Genomic DNA, 19,437 nt, shown 5'->3' with positions numbered 1-19,437 from the left:
CCCCCCCCCTGTTTCAATTTCCCACCGAAAGGGTATTTGGAAGTCTTCGGGAGCCGTGTCCTCCTGAAGACTTGCGGCTCCATACTACACAGGCGTGAATCAGAATCAGAATCTTTATTTCGCCAAGTGCGACCAAGGTCGTACCCGGAATTGGTTGTGGTTCACATGGCAGTAGCAACAGAGCAAGACAGAGATCGGCATAAGACAATAACAATAATACAAGGAAGACAGGCATAAGACAATAACAACGATACAAGCAAGGTAAGCAAGACAGGCAAGTAACATACAGTGCAATATGTGGTTCGCTCGTGATCAGAAAGTCCTCTGGGTTTGGATATTGTGCTGCTTAAGGTATAAGAAGAAACTTCATTCGGCCCTTAGAGTAGAGTTCTACCCAGATCACCCACCAGGGTGACAGCTGGGTTAAATTACTGGCCCGGGCTCAGTGTGCCTCGGCCGGGCTAATTTGACCCGAGTGCAGCTTGCCTGCCGATGAGAGGCAGGAGTTCAGCAGGAGGGCTGCTTGGGGAAAAAAGGTGTCTCTGCGCCTGTTAGTCCTTGGGCGGATGGTCCTGTAGCGTCGGCCCGAGGGAAGGAGCTTAAAGAAGCGGCAGCCTGGGTGGGATAGGTCCTGGGAGATCCTATTAGCCCTTGTCTTCATTCTAGTGGTGTAGAGGAGGTCAAGAGGTGGCAGAGGAGAGCCAATGGTCCTTTCCGCTGAGCTAATGATTCTCTGAAGCTTATACTTATCACTGGTGGTTGCTCTTGCGTACTACACAATAATGGCGGAGCAGAGAGTAGCTTCAATAGTGGCCGTGTAGAAGCTGGACAGCAGCTCCTGAGGCATACCAAATTTTTTCAATTGGCGCAGGAAAAATAGTCTCTGCTGAGCCTTCTTCTGGATTTTGGTGGTATTCTGCGCCCATTTTAGGTCGCTCGTTAGAGTTGTTCCCAGGAACCTGACACTAGAGACCCTGGTCACTTCAACCTCATTGATAAGAATTGGTTGTTGTGTGGGGGGGTGTCTCCTGAAGTCTAAGATGAGTTCCACTGTTTTGGCTGCGTTTAGGACGAGCTTGTTGGCCTCGCACCATTTGCAGATTCTCTCTATCTCGTTGCGGTAATCGTGTTCCCCCGCCCCGCCGATGAGCCCAATAATGGTGGTATCATCCGCAAATTTAATGACCTTTACGGAGTCAGCTGAGAAAGTACAGTTGTTGGTGTACAGTGAGAACAGGAGAGGGGACATAACACACCCCTGTGGAGCACCTGTGTTGGTGGTGCTCACACTGGAGAAGCAGCTACCGAGCTTCACCTGTTGGGTCCTGTTGAGAGGAAGTCCTTTACCCATGCGCAGAGTGTGGAGTCGACTCCAAGGTGTGACAGGTTGTCGATCAGTATGTTAGGGCAGATTGTATTGAATGCAGAGCTAAAGTCCAGAAACAGGATCCTAACGTAGGAGTTTGGTCTTTCGAGGTGTTCCGTGATGTGCGCCAGACTGATGTTGATGGCGTCATCCACAGACCTGTTGGCCCTGTATGCAAACTGATGTGGATCGAGGAGAGGGCTGGCGAGGCACTTCAGGTGGGCAAGAACCAGACGTTCAAGGATCTTCATGACTATAGGTGTGAGGGCCACAGGTCTGAAGTTGTTGTATTCTGTGTTGCCTGGCTTTTTAGGAACTGGTATGATTGTGGACCTTTTGAGGCAGGAGGGGACCTTGCCTTCCGCCAGGGACCTGTTAAAAAGGGAGGTGAGCGTGGGGGCCAGCTGGTCTGCACAGGTTTTTAGGCAAGTTGGCGACACGCCGTCTGGGCCAGCTGCTTTCCTGGCATTGAGTCTGCGGAGGTGATGGAGAACATCTGTTTCCTGGACCTGGGCCGCTGCTGGCACTAGGTCAGCCTGAACCTTCGGGGAGGGCTTTGTCGAGGGTGTTGGTTTGGCATGCTGCTTGGGATGATTTTCAAACCGACAGTAAAACCTGTTCAGGTCCTCGGCCAGTGATGTGCTGGGGATTGCTTGCTGGGGGGATGGTTTGAAGTTCGTAGCTGCTCTGAGGCCTTTCCACACCTCGCGTGGGTTGTTTGACTGGAGGAGGTAACCCAGCTTGTCAGAGTAGGCCCTCTTGGCAGCGCGCAATTCACGATTTAGGGCATTCTTTGCGCCTCTGAACTCGTCCGGGGTGCCGTGCTTGTGCGCCACCTCCTTGAGTTTTCGGAGTCGGCGCAGCTTGCTGTTGAACCACGGCTTGTTATTCGGGAAGATCTTGAAGGTCTTTGATGGGATGCACATCTCCTCGCAGAAGCTGATGTAGGAGGTTATGTTCTCCGCCCATTCCTCCAGGGAGGGTGCCTCTAGAGTCGACCAGTCGGTGCATTCTAAGCAGGCCTGTAGCTCCATCTTAGCCTCGGCTGTCCACCTTTTTACGGTCTTTATGGCGGGCTTTGTAGTTTCAAGGTGCCTTCTGTAGGTCGGGATGAGGTGGATTAGGCTGTGGTCGGAGTTTCCCAGTGCAGCACCTTGGGTGGCCTTGTACGCATTCTTAAGGGTCGTGTAACAATGGTCTAAGGTGTTGCGGTTCCTGGTGGGGCAGGAGATGTGTTGCTTGTAGCGGGGCATCTCCTGTCGCAGGTTTGCGCTGTTGAAGTCCCCCAGGATGATGAAGAAAGCCTCCGGGTAGGCAGTTTCCCACTTGGTGATGCTGTCGCTGAGTGCACTCAGGGCATTCTTTGTGTTTGCGTCAGGGGGGATATAGACCCCAAAGAGAACGATGGAGGTGAACTCCCTTGGGGAATACTGTGGCCTGCAGTTTATGGCTATAAACTCAACATCAGGAGAACAGATTGTACTGAGGATGGTGGTACTGGAGCACCATGTGGTGGTAACATAGAAGCATACGCCGCCGCCTCTTTTCTTCCCAGACAGAGCTTGATCACGGTCTGTGCGGAGGAGGTCGTGAGTGTGCAAGAGAGTGTGCTTGCGCAGGTGCAGTACAGGGACGCCCTTCTTCAGGAGCACTCGGGCTCCCTGAAGACTTCTGAAGCCTCCTTCGGCCGGGTAAAGCAGTATTTGACTAAATTAGTAAAAATACTGCTACCGGGCGGCCCAGCACTCGAACGAGGGGACCACGAGAGGAGACGGAAGGCTCTATAGGACCCAGAGCCTTCCCTCTCCTTGGGTAAGTATCTGTCTCATTTTTTTAAAATGCGGTTCCCATTCACTTTAATCACACAAATACAAAGATGAGCCTAAATAACAACTAATTAACAATGCAATTGTCTATTAAATTAATATCAGAAAAAAATAAGGGTAGACATGCTGACAATTTATAAAAAGGAAGACACACACACAGTGAAAAAACAGCCAGCAGGAAAAGGGTGAGTGGCAGAGAGCGAGAGACTTGGAAGCAAGGGGCATTGGGTGGAGTAAGTGTGATAGATACACTAAGGGCCCGTTTCCACTAGAGCGAATCCGCATGCGGATTCGCATAACCAATACAAGTGGATGGCCCTGTTTCCACTTGTCAGTTTTCTTCTGCGTTTTTCTGTGCAGGATTTTTCTGCACGGTAGAGCCTGCAGAATTCGCCTGCGTGTGGAATGCAGGCGAATCGCAAGCAAAGTATTTAATAGGGAAATCGCATGCGTTTTTTGCATGCGTTTTTTCCTGCGATTTCGCATGCGATTTCGCATTGAAAGTAATGTTAAATGACACAGGCAGTGACATGGTTAAAATCGCATATACCCTGCCTATGCGAAATCGCGGCAAAAACGCATGCGAAATCGCATCCGCATGCGATTTCGTCAGCGGTGCTATGCAGCGATTCCGCACCGCACTAGTGGAAACGGGCCCTTACAGAAAGGACTCCCCCTTGTTTTAACCACTTGAGGACCACAGTCTTTTCGCCCCTTAAGGACCAGAGCCTTTTTCTCCATTCAGACCACTGCAGCTTTCACGGTTTATTGCTCGGTCATACAACCTACCACCTAAAGGAATTTTACCTCCTTTTCTTGTCACTAATACAGCTTTCTTTTGCTGCTATTTGATTGCTGCTGCGAGTTTTAGTTTTTATTATATTCATCAAAAAAGACATGAATTTTGGCAAAAAAATGACTTTTTTAACTTGCTGTGCTGACATTTTTCAAATAAAGTAAAATTTCCTATACATTTGAGCGCGAAAGTTATTCTGCTACATGTCTTTGATAAAAAAAAAAAACATTGAGTGTATATTTATTGGATTGGGTAAAAGTTATAGCGTTTACAAACTATGGTGCCAAAAGTGAATTTTCCCATTTTCAAGCATCTCTGACTTTTCTGCGCACCTGTCAGGTTTCATGAGGGGCTAAAATTCCAGGATAGTACAAATACCCCCCAAATGACCCCATTTTGGAAAGAAGACATCCCAAAGTATTTAGTGAGAGGCATGGTGAGTTCATAGAAGATTTTATTTTTTGCCACAAGTTAGCGGAAAATGACACTTTGTGACAAAAAAAAACAGTTTCCATTTCTTCTAACTTGCGACAAAAAAAAATTAAATCTGCCACGGACTCACTATGCTCCTCTCTGAATACCTTGAAGTGTCTACTTTCCAAAATGGGGTCATTTGTGGGGTGTGTTCACTGTCCTGGCATTTTGGGGGGTGCCTAATTGTAAGCACCCCTGTAAAGCCTAAAGATGCTCATTGGACTTTGGGCCCCTTAGCGCAGTTAGGCTGCAAAAAAGTGCCACACATGTGGTATTGCCGTACTCAGGAGAAGTAGTATAATGTGTTTTGGGGTGTATTTTTACACATACCCATGCTGGGTGGGAGAAATATCTCCGTAAATGACATTTTTTTTACACACAATTGTCTATTTATAGAGATATTTCTCCCACTCAGCATGGGTATGTGGAAAAATACACCCCAAAACACATTATACTACTTCTCCTGAGTACGGCGATACCACATGTGTGGCACTTTTTTGCACCCTAACTGCGCTAAGGGGCCCAAAGTTCAATGAGTACCTTTAGGATTTCACAGGTCATTTTGAGAAATTTCGTTTCAAGACTACTCCTCACGGTTTAGGGCCCCTAAAATGCCAGGACAGTATAGGAACCCCACAAATTACCCCATTTTAGAAAGAAGACACCCCAAGGTATTCCGTTAGGAGGATGGTGAGTTCATAGAAGATTTTTTTTTTGTCACAAGTTAGCGGAAATTGATTTTAATTGTTTTTTTTTCACAAAGTGTCATTTTCCGCTAACTTGTGACAAAAAATAAAATCTTCTATGAACTCACCATACTCCTAACGGAATACCTTGGGGTGTCTTCTTTCTAAAATGGGGTCATTTGTGGGGTTCCTATACTGCCCTGGCATTTTAGGGGCCCTAAACCGTGAGAAGTAGTCTTGAAACCAAATGTCGCGAAATGACCTGTGAAATCCTAAAGGTACTCATTGGACTTTGGGCCCCTTAGCGCACTTAGGGTGCAAAAAAGTGCCACACATGTGGTACCGCCGTACTCAGGAGAAGTAGTATAATGTGTTTTGGGGTGTATTTTTACACATACCCATGCTGGGTGGGAGAAATATCTCTGTAAATGACAATTGTTTGATTTTTTTTTACACACAATTGTCCATTTACAGAGAGATTTCTCCCACCCAGCATGGGTATGTGTAAAAATACACCCCAAAACACAATATACTACTTCTCCTGAGTATGGCGATACCACATGTGTGACACTTTTTTGCAGCCTAGGTGCGCTAAGGGGCCCAACGTCCTATTCACAGGTCATTTTGAGGCATTTGTTTTCTAGACTACTCCTCACGGTTTAGGGCCCCTAAAATGCCAGGGCAGTATAGGAACCCCACAAGTGACCCCATTTTAGAAAGAAGACACCCCAAGGTATTCCGTTAGGGGTATGGTGAGTTCATAGAAGATTTTATTTTTTGTCACAAGTTAGTGAAAAATGACACTTTGTGAAAAAAACAATAAAAATCCAATTTCCGCTAACTTTTGACAAAAAATAAAATCTTCTATGAACTCATCATACACCTAACAGAATACCTTGGGGTGTCTTCTTTCTAAAATGGGGTCACTTGTGGGGTTCCTATACTGCCCTGGCATTTTACGGGCCCAAAACTGTGAGTAGTCTGGAAACCAAATTTCTCAAAATGACTGTTCAGGGGTATAAGCATCTGCAAATTTTGATGACAGGTGGTCTATGAGGGGGCAAATTTTGTAGAACCGGTCATAAGCAGGGTGGCCTCTTAGATGACAGGATGTTTTGGGCCTGATCTGATGGATAGGAGTGCTAGGGGGGTGACAGGAGGTGATTGATGGGTGTCTCAGGGGGCGGTTAGAGGGGAAAATAGATGCAATCAATGCACTGGGGAGGTGATCGGAAGGGGGTCTGAGGGGGATCTGAGGGTTTGGCCGAGTGATCAGGAGCCCACACGGGGCAAATTAGGGCCTGATCTGATGGGTAGGTGTGCTAGTGGGTGACAGGAGGTGATTGATGGGTGTCTCAAGGTGTGATTAGAGGGGGGAAATAGATGCAAGCAATGCACTAGCGAGGTGATCAGGGCTGGGGTCTGAGGGCGTTCTGAGGTGTGGGCGGGTGATTGGGTGCCCGCAAGGGGCAGATTAGGGTCTAATCTGATGGGTAACAGTGACAGGTGGTGATAGGGGGTGATTGATGGGTAATTAGTGGGTGTTTAGAGGAGAGAAGAGATGTAAACACTGCACTTGGGAGGTGATCTGATGTCGGATCTGCAGGCGATCTATTGGTGTGGGTGGGTGATCAGATTGCCCGCAAGGGGCAGGTTAGGGGCTGATTGATGGGTGGCAGTGACAGGGGGTGATTGATGGGTGGCCGTGACAGGGGGTGATTGATAGGTGATTGACAGGTGATCAGTGGGTTATTACAGGGAATAACAGATGTAAATATTGCACTGGCGAATTGATAAGGGGGGGTCTGAGGGCAATCTGAGCGTGTGGGCGGGTGATTGGGTGCCCGCAAGGGGCAGATTAGGGTCTAATTTGATGGGTAACAGTGACAGGTGGTGATAGGGGGTGATTGATGGGTAATTAGTGGGTGTTTAGAGGAGAGAAGAGATGTAAACACTGCACTTGGGAGGTGATCTGATGTCGGATCTGCGGGCGATCTATTGGTGTGGGTGGGTGATCAGATTGCCCGCAAGGGGCAGGTTAGGGGCTGATTGATGGGTGGCAGTGACAGGGGGTGATTGATGGGTGGCCGTGACAGGGGGTGATTGACAGGTGATCAGTGGGTTATTACAGGGAATAACAGATGTAAATATTGCACTGGCGAATTGATAAGGGGGGGTCTGAGGGCAATCTGAGCGTGTGGGCGGGTGATTGGGTGCCCGCAAGGGGCAGATTAGGGTCTAATCTGATGGGTAACAGTGACAGGTGGTGATAGGGGGTGATTGATGGGTAATTAGTGGGTGTTTAGAGGAGAGAAGAGATGTAAACACTGCACTTGGGAGGTGATCTGATGTCGGATCTGCGGGCGATCTATTGGTGTGGGTGGGTGATCAGATTGCCCGCAAGGGGCAGGTTAGGGGCTGATTGATGGGTGGCAGTGACAGGGGGTGATTGATGGGTGGCAGTGACAGGGGGTGATTGATGGGTGATTGATAGGTGATTGACAGGTGATCAGTGGGTTATTACAGGGAATAACAGATGTAAATATTGCACTGGCGAATTGATAAGGGGGGTCTGAGGGCAATCTGAGCGTGTGGGTGGGTGATTGGGTGCCCGCAAGGGGCAGATTAGGGTCTAATCTGATGGGTAACAGTGACAGGTGGTGATAGGGGGTGATTGATGGGTAATTAGTGGGTGTTTAGAGGAGAGAAGAGATGTAAACACTGCACTTGGGAGGTGATCTGATGTCGGATCTGCGGGCGATCTATTGGTGTGGGTGGGTGATCAGATTGCCCGCAAGGGGCAGGTTAGGGGCTGATTGATGGGTAGCAGTGACAGGGGGTGATTGACGGGTGATTGACAGGTGATTGACAGGTGATCAGGGGGGATAGATGCATACAGTACACGGGGGGGGGGGGGGGTCTGGGGAGAATCTGAGGGGTGGGGGGTGATCAGGAGGGAGTAGGGGGCAGATTAGGGACTAAAAAAAAAAATAGCGTTGACAGATAGTGACAGGGAGTGATTGATGGGTGATTAGGGGGGTGACTGGGTGCAAACAGTGGTCTGGGGGGTGGGCAGGGGGGGGTCTGAGGGGTGCTGTGGGCGATCAGGGGGCAGGGGGGGGGGAAATCAGTGTGCTTGGGTGCAGACTAGGGTGGCTGCAGCCTGCCCTGGTGGTCCCTCGGACACTGGGACCACCAGGGCAGGAGGCAGCCAGTATAATAGGCTTTGTATACATTACAAAGCCTATTATACATACGTGCAGCGGCGATCCGGGTGCTAGTAACCCGCCGGCACTTACGAACGGCCGGCGGGTTACAGCGAACGGTGGGCGGAGCCAGTCCCCGGCGGCTGATCGCGTCACGAATGACGCGATCGCCGCATAGCCACTCCCGCAGCCGCCCCCGCCGATGGGCGTATTGCGGTCGTTTGGGCCCGGACTTTGCCGCCGCCCATCGGCTGGGGGCGGTCCTTAAGTGGTTAAGATTTTATGGCACTGTGGGCCAGAGTTTGATATGTAGGCTCCAGAGGATGGACAAAGTTATAATATAATAATAATCTTAATATAATAATAATCTTAACATTTGTATAGGTCTCAAAAAGCGCGTTGGACTCTAAGTACTCAAGAGCTGCGGCCACTAAAGGCACGCTAAAGAGTACACCCTGCAGTGTTGGGGCCCTTTTCCACTGCACTGCGATTCAGCAAAATTGCAAAAGCTAGTGATTTTTAAATCGCTAGGGTTGCTACTTTAACATAGGAATCACGGTAGGTATTTTCCACTACTGCAATTTGATTTTCTACAAAGGGCAATTGCTTTCTGGAGTGATTCTGAGAGCGATTTTGCAGTGCAAGTCCATTCCGTATGTATAATCGCAATCACTGGCATTTAGCGATTGTGATTACTAGGGGAAAAGGGCCCTAAGGAAGTCTTGCCCAAGGATTTCTTACTGAATAGGTTATGACTGTTATGAAGTCATCATGCTGGAGCTGCCAGCGAGCTTTCTCTTATCTCTTGAAGACAGGCTGCCAATTTATTGTAGTGAATTGCTGTCCTGCTGTCAGGGCAAGGAAGGGATGTTGCAGCACACAGCCACTTACACCTTCCCTTCTCCAGTTATTGCCATGGACGGTGGACCCTAATATATGGGTGGTGGAGGGTTGCAAATATCCATAAATGTGGGAGAGATGGGGGTTCCTGGGATGTAGCATGGGGTGTTGGAGTGGAGAAGGCAGGACAACCAGTGCCAACAGGAGCCAAGTTGGCTCCATGTGCTTTGTACTCCTAGGCTGAATGGTGGTATCACATGAACCCACTATGAAGCGTAGGTGTTACAACGCCACCGGTGAGCTGGGCACAGGGTGATCTGAATGATGGCTGCCGCTCAAATTCCTGGCGATGTGAAATACTATTCTCCCTCTATAAAGCGTAACTATTGCCGAAATCCCGAATTGCCCTTGCACGGGACGTGCACTATGGCAATAGAGCTATAGCTGTGCCCAGCTTCGATGCTCTGCACTGAGCGTTGAATGCTGAAATCACCTGCTTTGACTGTGAAGACCTTGAGTATTGGGAAGAGGAGATGAAGGCTGGGGGTGCACAGTTAGGTTAGTTGTGTGTCAGAGTTTAGTTGAAGAAAAAAAATCCTGAGAATCCACCAGCAAGCAAGAAAAGAACTTTATCAGTACTTTACCCCCTGCTTTTTGGTACTTTTTTTAATTGCAGAATGCTGAAAAGTTATTTAAAAGGAGAAAACTTAGGAGAAAAAGTGAATTGGTTTGGGCCCAGTTTGTCTACACTATACATAATATAGTGTTACCCTAATTCATTTACTGAAAAAAGCTGTCCACTTTCTGGATGACCCTCGTATATATGTTTTAACTGATTGAATATTTAAACCTGTAATGAGTGACATATTGAACAATGTTTTTGCTCGAAAGTGAATTGCAGTATTTTGTGTCTATCACAGTAGGTCATGTTGGAGAAAATGATGTATGCTCAATTTTATATATTATCAGTGGTTAGCTAACTACAATATGTGAATAGGGAGGAAACATTAGAGTGTAAGCTCTTTTAGTGAAGAGACCAGTGTGAATGGATCTGAGATATCTGTACAGCACTGTGGAATATGCCATAGTTATATAAATGTACAGACAGTCCCCTACTACAAATCACTCCAGATTCAATGTTTAATACATACATACAAACAAAATTGTCTTCATGTACAAAATGTATTGTACTGTTTGTATTATATATTTTTATTGTTACATGTTACAGTATTGTATAAACTGTTGTAAGTATCTGAAAGATAATTAACAGCACATTGAAAACAACAAGTAAACATTTTTTATACTATATGTTAAAATCCAGAGTTGCAGGATGCATAAATTCTTTTACACGTCTTTATACAGTAATAAACCTCTTTTACACTAAATTAAGCCTGTCCTTTGTCCTAATTTGTTTTTAATTGCTGTATTTCTACATTAATACAGAGTTTATGGGACCGCGTGTATAATTATTATAGTTTATAGAGAAAACAGAGGCGCCAAGAGAGTAAAAATAGCTAAAATGGTTAACAAATTGCTGAGGAGGTAGTGGTGGACTTACCTCCTTTAAGACGACACACAATCACTGTGCAAATTCGATATCACAGAAAATGTATTGATACACTCCAATTTTGCCACGTTTCACAGGCAAAATCCCACCTCATCAGGCAATAAAAAGTAGCAAATAACAGCAATAAGTTACAATAAAGCCAGGCGCCTCTGTGAAGAGGTGCCTGGCGTTATTGTGAGGGCGCCTCTGTGAAGAGGTGCCTGGCGTTATTGTGAGGGCGCCTCTGTGAAGAGGTGCCTGGCGTTATTGTGAGGGCGCCTCTGTGAAGAGGTGCCTGGCGTTATTGTGAGGGCGCCTCTGTGAAGAGGTGCCTGGCGTTATTGTGAGGGCGCCTCTGTGAAGCGGTGCCTGGCGTTATTGTGAGGGTGCCTCTATGAAAAGGTGCTGGCGATATTGTGACTTATTGCTGTTATTTGCTCCTTTTTATTGCCTGATGATGTGGGATTTTGCCTGTGAAACGCGTTGCACTGTTTTTGGAGTGGATCAAAACATTTTCTGTGATATCAAATTTAAACAGTGATTGTGTGTCTTCTTAAAGTGGACCCAAATTAAAAATACAATATTTCAGAAATAAAATCTATTTTCTAAATTATAATAAATAGCAGCCTTTTTTCAGCTGCATGATTACAAATATAAAATATTTTACATTTATTGGAGGAACCCCTCCCTTCCTTTCATATTGCCGGGACAGAATCCGGCAGACTGGTGGAGTAGGAGGTGTCCGGCAAAGGAGGAATTGCTAATCGCTGCCACCTGTTTAACCCTAGGTATGAAAAGAGAAAGATGAAAAAGCACGCACTGAAATGCTCATAGGCTTGAAGGAGTGTTTATTTATCTTTGTATGGGTCAGAGTGGTGCAACTAAATATTTTGAATTAAAAAAATGTTTGGTTTGGGTCTTCATTAAAGGAGGTAATTCCACCACTACCTCCTCAGCAACATTTAACCATTTTAGCTATTTTTACTCTCTTGGCGCCTCTGTTTTCTCTATAAGTTATCGGAGTCCGCCCTTGGTGGAGGGGTGTTACCTCCTATTTGTCTCATCTATGGAGAATGACATCTTAATCCTGAGTGGGGACAGGTCTAATCTCCCACCTGCATTCAGTGGCGTAGCTAAGGAGCTGTGGGCCCTGATGCACGTTTTACAATGGGGCCCCCCAAGCACTCTATACATAACAATTAATACGGCGCACCAAAATCTGCCAATGGCAATTACAGTGTCAGAGGTGCAAGAAGGGAATGGGAAGCAGCTTGTTAGTGATTACCACTATTCAAAGTATCTATAGAAGTGATTATTATGAGCACAGGACCAATAGAGAGCTAATACTGTGGTTGAGGGAGGGTTCTCCGGGGCCCCTCTGGCCCAAGGGCCCCGATGCGGTCGCAACCTCTGCACCCCCTATTGCTACGCCCCTGCCTGCATTGACTGTGGTTGCCTACTGGTAACACTGATTTTTGAGTATAAATTTACTTACCTTACATTATCCATCCTTATACCAGTACATACTACACTATAGTGGGCTCTTGTGTTCCTCCCTTTGTATAATTATTATAGTGTCTGACTCTGCCCGGAACGTTAGATTATAAGAGAGTGATTCAACTGTATAATTGATATCTTCTCAACAACACCATGGAATACTGTATGTCAGAGCTATAGTAATTTAAAATAATAACAGTGTGTGACTGTGGTGAGTATTTTAGAGTATAGTCTTTAAGTGGCGGAGAGTGATGTGACTTTATCGGTGATCTCTATACAGCATTGTGAGTGCTATTAAGCAGTTATGTATTTCAGGTGACCCAGCTACGATCTTTGCCACGCACTTTAAGCATACACTTGAAACGCCTTAGTCAGAAAAGTATGGATAAGGTAAATAGGACTGTCTCTTTCCCACTGGTTCTGGATCTCCTGGAAGTTCTGGATCCGGAGCAGCTTCCGTCAGAGGAATGCAAAACGGTACAACTACTGGTGTGATAAATTATATGCTACAGGACAGTAAATTCACTATCCAGAAGGGATGACATTGTGCTTTGCTTGCTTGTGTTTGTGCACAGCTTCCCTTCCTTCTACCATACCCCTATTCACATCTCTGTAGTGAGACAATGGAGATCAGGTGCATAAACTGACTAAAAGTCTGCTTTCTGCCAGGAGGAGTAAAAGGTGTGACTGAGTGCATCCCACAACCCAGCAAAGCACCTACTGAAGTGCAGTTTTGTAGGACAGAAGTATAGATGGACTGGACATTTAATGGGAAAAAACATTTTGTAACTGGCTTTGATACAGTAAATTTGACCAGCTGGACTAAATTGTGATTATGATGCATTCTTTTAGTATAGATGGTATACGTTTATTTTGGATTACCCATACAGTATGTGATGTTGATAAAGTCTGAGGTGTGAAAGAAGTCTGGCACAGTTGAGCATTTATATCCCAATAAAGTGTTGATGCAATTCACAGTTAATACACAATCAAAAGCAAGCGAACTCTTAACTTCTCTTGCCGATGCTAATGAGCTACGTCCCTCAGCAAGCATTTCTTATATAATTGGCTGCAGACTCCCACCTCTATACAAAAAGCCACCATGTGATGCGGATGGAGTGGGCTAGCACAGGAGCACGCTGCCAAGTGCTCAAAGGTGTTTGTCCGCTCTCCATCCAGTGGGGTGGAGGTGTCCAAAAGCGATCAACCGAAGACCAAGCTTATTAGCTGAATAGGTTTGAGCACATGCAGTTCCCGATTTGCACAGCATACCTTTGCATTAAAAAAGCTGCAGCAAGGTATATGTACAAAGGCTTCAGTTAATGCAAAAAAAAAAAAACATGTGTGCTGTAGAGATCAATTGGAGAGAAATATCAAATGAGCCCAAGAAAAATGAGGGGTGACTAGAATAAAAAATAAAGTAAAGAGATAAAATGAGAAATAGAGATGAACTCCTGTGACATCTCAAAAAGGAGGCTGTGCAAACATGTTGGAATACAGACAGGTTATTTGAGATCAGTAAGAACAAAGGGGAAGTGGTGCGAGTGATCAAGGCAACTATAACAGTATATGATGTCAAGTGCATCCATTTACAAAAAATTGCATTGATACTGTATGTGACTGAGTTGCCATTTGAAATAAGCATGCTAACATATTGTTGTGTAGCTCCTATTATTTCTGGTTTCCATGGAAACTCATGTATCACTTCCTGTGAACAATAGATTTAAATCGCAGGTTCTCATTTTCATGTTAGCTCGACACAAGGCAAGGCTTGCCTCAAACTGTTTGTATCATCTGTTATGATATAATATAACCTGTGTGAGGGTAGAAAATCCTAATCACTAACTAGCAGTCAGTTAATTAGTACAGTCCAGGTTTGGTGCATCACTTATAATAGCCCCAGTGGGGATATTCAGAGATGAGTAAATTAGGGCCAAAAGTATACCCTTGTGTATTCCTTACTTGAGCTCTGAGGACCATAGTGGTAACTTTAGAAATCATGTTTGTTGTCTTTTCAGCCGAGCTATAGTTATCACCTGTTTGCTGTTGTGGCACACACGGGTACTGCTGCCTCTGGGCACTTCTGTGCTTATATCAACAGCCACAAGGATCGACAGTGGTATTTCTTCAATGACTCCAGTATCTGTAAGGTGGGGCAACATTCAAAAATATGTTCTAAAAGTAAAAAATGATCGTATGCACTTTAAATACTGTGCAGAACATGCATTGTGAAGGAGACCTGTGGGTCCATAGAGAATGCCACTTGGTAAACTTTATAGCTAATAGTAAAAATTAGAGATGGTGAATGATATGCTAATTCCAGTTTGCATGCTAATTCTTTGCAGTATGGAATTTGGCCAATCAAATGCACTCCCTGCTGGGGTTTTTTTTTGCCTTTAATTTAAGTTGCATACTAACAAGCTGGACTTATTAGCATCTTATTGAACATCGCTCTTCTTTGTTGTGCTGCAGGTGTCTTGGGATGATGTGAAATGTACATTCGGAAACTCCTCTCTCCACTGGTAAGTCTGTTGCAAGGGAGGGGGGAGGGCGTTCATGTTGTTCTGCATTTTAATAGTTGGAACCATTAATTTCAACACCAGAGCTGTCAACATGCCGCAGGTGACAATTGGGTATCCAACTGCATCCCAATCATACTTTACTCTGGCATAATGTCATCTCAGAATAAAATACTATTCATACATCCCTATCTAATTATTTTGCCCCTATATCCTAACACTCCATCCTACAGTAGACTGTACCCCCACACAAAAAAAAACGATTTACCCTCTGTTTCTAGCAGTCCTTCTCCTAGCTCCAAACCCTAACCTGCACCCCAACCCCAAACTTAGAAAATGCTTGCCCTAAAAACTCACGTAATAAAGCCCAATACTAAGAATACCTGAAGTAGTATTATTATTGATTTATAAACCACAAACATATTCTGTGGCACTGTACAAAGTAAGAAACAAACATGGGGTACATAGTAATACAGATGATTGTATATGTTACGGCCAGAACCTAAAGTCTGGCCACTTCGGGTTCTGGCCGGTCAGAATGCGAAGTGGCCAACTCATGCGGCCAAAGTAAGAAACATCTATGAATTTCGGACTTTGGCCGGCCAGAATGCGTTGTGACTTAACGTGGCCAGCCAAGTCCCGAAGCTCACCTCTCCCCACTGCTGCAAGCTCAGCTGCAGTTCTCCGCTGTGTCCCTGCTGCTGCTGCCGCCTCCTTCCCCGTAGTCATCCTCCTCCTCACTCCTCTCTTGCATGGACCCGGGGCTAGCCTGTATGCTGCCGGCTGCAGCCTTCGTTCTCCAACTTTTTCCCGCTCAGCCGCTCCATCTATCCCCGCTCTGCTCAGCGGCAGTGCTCTTCAAGTATGCGCTGTTCCCGCTGTGTCCCTGGCTGCTGCCGCCTTCACCGAAGTCCTCCTCACACTTCTCCTGCAGGGACCAGGGGCTGACCTGTATGCTGCCGGCTGCAGCTGATTCCACCTCCGCCCTCACAGCTCTCCACGTCGTGGACCTGAACTCTTGGACAGGGTAAAAGGAAAACCTAGAAAAGCACCCTGTATGTATTTAGAGAGTTTCACCTGTCTAATTTAGAGAGTTTAGCCTGTCTAATTCCCCTTCCTCTGTCACTAGTCACGCCCCCCCCCCCCCCCCATCCAGCAAAGCACCCACAGCCATGCACAGCCCCCTAGCAAAGCACCCACAGCCATGCAAAGCACCCAGCAAACACCCCCCCCCCCCCCCAGCCATGCACAGCCCCCAGCAAAGCACCCGCAGCTATGCAAAGCACCCAGAAAACACCCCCCAGCCATGCACAGCCCCCAGCAAAGCACCCACAACCATGCAAAGCACCCCCAGCCATGCATCCCCCCCTCATCTTTGACTAATCACCACTGTAATTTGATCTCTCTTCTGTGTCACCTGACTGCCACAGCAGAACAGCTAATTTAAAAGCACAGGATGTTAACAATATGTCTGCTCCCAAGAAAGCAGGACGTAGGAACACTGCAGATTTATTGCAGGATTTGTATCAGCTGTAACTAAGAAATGCTTTTCTTAAAAAAAGATTATTATGCTGTATCTTTCAGAGCAGAGAGGAAGTTCCAATCATGGTGCTGGGATTTGTGCGTTTTGGACTTTGGCCGACTGACTTTGGCCGTTTCTAGAACTGGCCGGCCAATGTCAGAAATTCACAGCATTTTGGACTTTGGCCGACGTCTAATCGGCCAGTTCTAGAAACGGCCGGCCAATTCTAGAATTGGCCGATTTCTGGTTTTGGCTGTAACATATACATCAAATAGACACTTTTGCAAAATACAGAATTGGTAGACCTAGTAATTACAGTGACAAATGTAACATAATGAATAAAATGTATAACAAATTCCAAGATACAAAAGTACAGGTCAAAGCCAGTTATCCCTGGAATAAAGAAGGCTAAGATAGCACAACCTCTGTGCAATCTGTGTACCTTCTGCATCAGAACCAATGTAGTTTCAATGAAACCGTCTTTACATCTGGTTCAAAGAGATGGAGCTCTTGCACCCAGCTCAACAACCACTAACAATAAATACATGTGCACTTACACATGTAACATGTACATTTGTCTCAGACTAGAATTAACTATAATTCACTTTTTTCCTATGAAGCTGGCACTTACAGTAGATATTTTCATATAACGCCTTTGAACCTCTTGATGGCAGCTTTTGGACTAGTCCAACTCCTCATTGGGAGTTCTCAAGCATTCCCTCAGTCAGTGTCACATTCCGAATGCCAGAATAGCTGTCACATGAGCAGGCTATCCGGCCAACATCTTTGCATGGTTCCTAACCACTGTTAGCGATAGCGGCATTCAGCTTTAATATCAATGTTGAGATGACTCGGTGTAATAATATTTTAGTCACACTGAATATTCAAATATATATCAAACTCTTATCTAGAAAAAAATCACTCTACGTAAGTTGTTCCTGCTTAATTTATCTTCAATGCAACTTTTATTGTCTTGTTTTAGTACTTTGCAGCTTGTTGGGTGCTTGAATGTACCGTATATACTCAAATACAAGTCGACCTTGTGTATAAGTCGACTCCAATATTCTACCCTCTTAAGCTGGAATTTTTAAATTAAGTCAAGTATAAGTCTACAAAGCAAACTTATTGGCTGTAGTTGGGGCCCAGGAGAGGTTAATGACTGCACTGCATACAGTGTTGCAGTTATTAACCCCTCCTGTCCCTTAAGTGCAGCCAACAACTGCTCCAGACCCCCAAGTGTAGCAACTATTTACTCGAGTATAAGTCAACCCCTATACTTTTATTAAGTGAGTCGGAACTAAATTTCTAGACCTATACCAGAAGAAAATGCACGGACTCTGGCACTCTCCAAGCAAGTCTTCTTTTATTCAATGCCACATAGAACATGTACAGCAGTAAGCCCCTACTGTCTACAGCTGTTTCACGTGTTTCACACCCTTCAGGACACGTGGGGCCTCTATACTTATTCTCGAGTATATACAGTATATGTTATAGTTGGGGTAATAAGCAAAAAAAGTGGGATAATTTAAGACAGAAGGTTTGTGAATCATCTTATAACTCCAGACCTGAATCTGGAACAGGACTAATATCTCTTCTGTTCCTTTGCAGGGGTGTAACGGCCTGTCTACTGGTCTATGTACAATGTGAAGCAGAGTAACACAGAGCAAAGGAGGAGCTGCTATCCATGTACTGCTTCATACACAGACAGTAATGTAACTGAATTCCTTCATCAGAATGTGAATTGCTCTGACTTATGTGGAAAAGCATTTAGCGCTAGTCATGTGACTGACACAGGCTAGTTCAGATGCTCCATGTTACATAATCATGTTTAGTGCAATAATCTTAGTAAGGCATTCATATGTGAGATGGACAGAGGAAATGCACATTAGTAGTATTTAGCTGCAGGGTATCCTCTGCTCTTCATTTAATACAGCTTCTGGGAAGATGTGTGGCAGATGAAAGAAGGATGCAGACAGAGGGCTATTCAATGGACTTGAGTATTTTAGACCAGCACAGTCATGCAGAGCTGATTTATAGAGTTCTGATGGGCTGCAGTTTTGGAACAAGGATATAGATGCTTACTGGGGTGGGTTACGGGGCTCCAGGCATACCCAGTGCTTATTGCAAGGCAGTACATGAAGCACACGGATTGTTATCTCGGGCTGTCAGAGTTGAAATAGATATAAGGCAATCTCAATCAGCCTAATGCTGGATACACACCATGCGTTTCCGCGTTCGATGCGTACGTCGATACACGTCGATTCGATTATTTCTGACATGTCCGATTCGCGGTTCGATGGATCGTTAGGTCGATTTGCCATACTTTACATGGCATTCGACGTAAAAATAATCGAAATGCGCTCGGAAATGCTCGGAAATAATCGAATTGACGCGTATCGACGGACGCGAGCGATGCGGAAACTCATGGTGTGTATCCAGCATAAGGCCAGAAACCCGCTAGGAGCGATTTCTAATTGCTAGTGATATGAAAAAGCTCTTGCTAATGCAATACTATGAGAATTTTTTAAAATCACATCGCTCAAGTGGGATCACACCCATAGCATTACATTAGCAAGAGTTTTCAAATCGCTCCCTCTGGCCTGAGAACTCAAACCCACTTGCAGCCTTTTCTAAGCTCTAGCAATTTGAAAAAGCTCTTGCCAATGCAATGCTATAGGAGATTTGTATAAAATCACATCCCTCAAGTGGGATCACACACATAGCATTACATTAGCGAGAGCTTTTCAAATCACAAAGCGGTCAGAAAAGTGCTCCTAGTGGGTTCCAGGCCTGACAGATCATCCCCGGATCAGGCTAGGTGTAGCTTATCACAATTGAAAATTAGCCTATACCATTCACTGTGGTCGAGCAGGTTTCATATAGTGCAAGAACTACAGTATTTTTTTTTTATTCTTATTTTCAGGGCTATGAGATCACTACTTCAGGTCTTGGTGTGAGGGTTTGATCACTGTCAGTGAGGTAGGAATAAAGTAACTATCACTTAAATTCTGTCTCTGAGCAGAAACTTCAATCTTGTTTAAATCCCATTGCTTAACTGTTTCAAACTTTCGATAGAGTAAGGAAGGGTTGGAGCAATCACCAGTTTGTTACTGATGTCTGGGCTCCTCTTACCCTGTAGGGAGAAATCTAAACACTTCC

At 45.4% G+C, this 19,437-nt stretch overlaps 1 protein-coding gene across 1 annotated transcript in view; it reads left to right on the top strand.

Moving 5' to 3' along the window:
• Window positions 1-17,935, top strand: part of USP18 (ubiquitin specific peptidase 18) — a 72,414-nt gene extending 54,479 nt beyond the window's left edge. The window contains exons 8-11 of the mRNA XM_068273684.1: window positions 12,553-12,714; window positions 14,256-14,387; window positions 14,710-14,759; window positions 17,887-17,935. Of these exons, the coding sequence (XP_068129785.1) occupies window positions 12,553-12,714; window positions 14,256-14,387; window positions 14,710-14,759; window positions 17,887-17,935 (393 nt within the window). The remainder of the gene's footprint in view (window positions 1-12,552; window positions 12,715-14,255; window positions 14,388-14,709; window positions 14,760-17,886) is intronic.
• The last annotated feature ends 1,502 nt before the right edge of the window (window positions 17,936-19,437 follow it).

The sequence above is a fragment of the Hyperolius riggenbachi genome, chromosome 3, assembly GCF_040937935.1.
Source record: "Hyperolius riggenbachi isolate aHypRig1 chromosome 3, aHypRig1.pri, whole genome shotgun sequence".
Classification (NCBI taxonomy): domain Eukaryota; kingdom Metazoa; phylum Chordata; class Amphibia; order Anura; family Hyperoliidae; genus Hyperolius; species Hyperolius riggenbachi.
The sequence above is the reverse complement of the archived record's forward strand: the minus strand, read 5'-3'. Positions and strand labels throughout refer to the sequence as shown.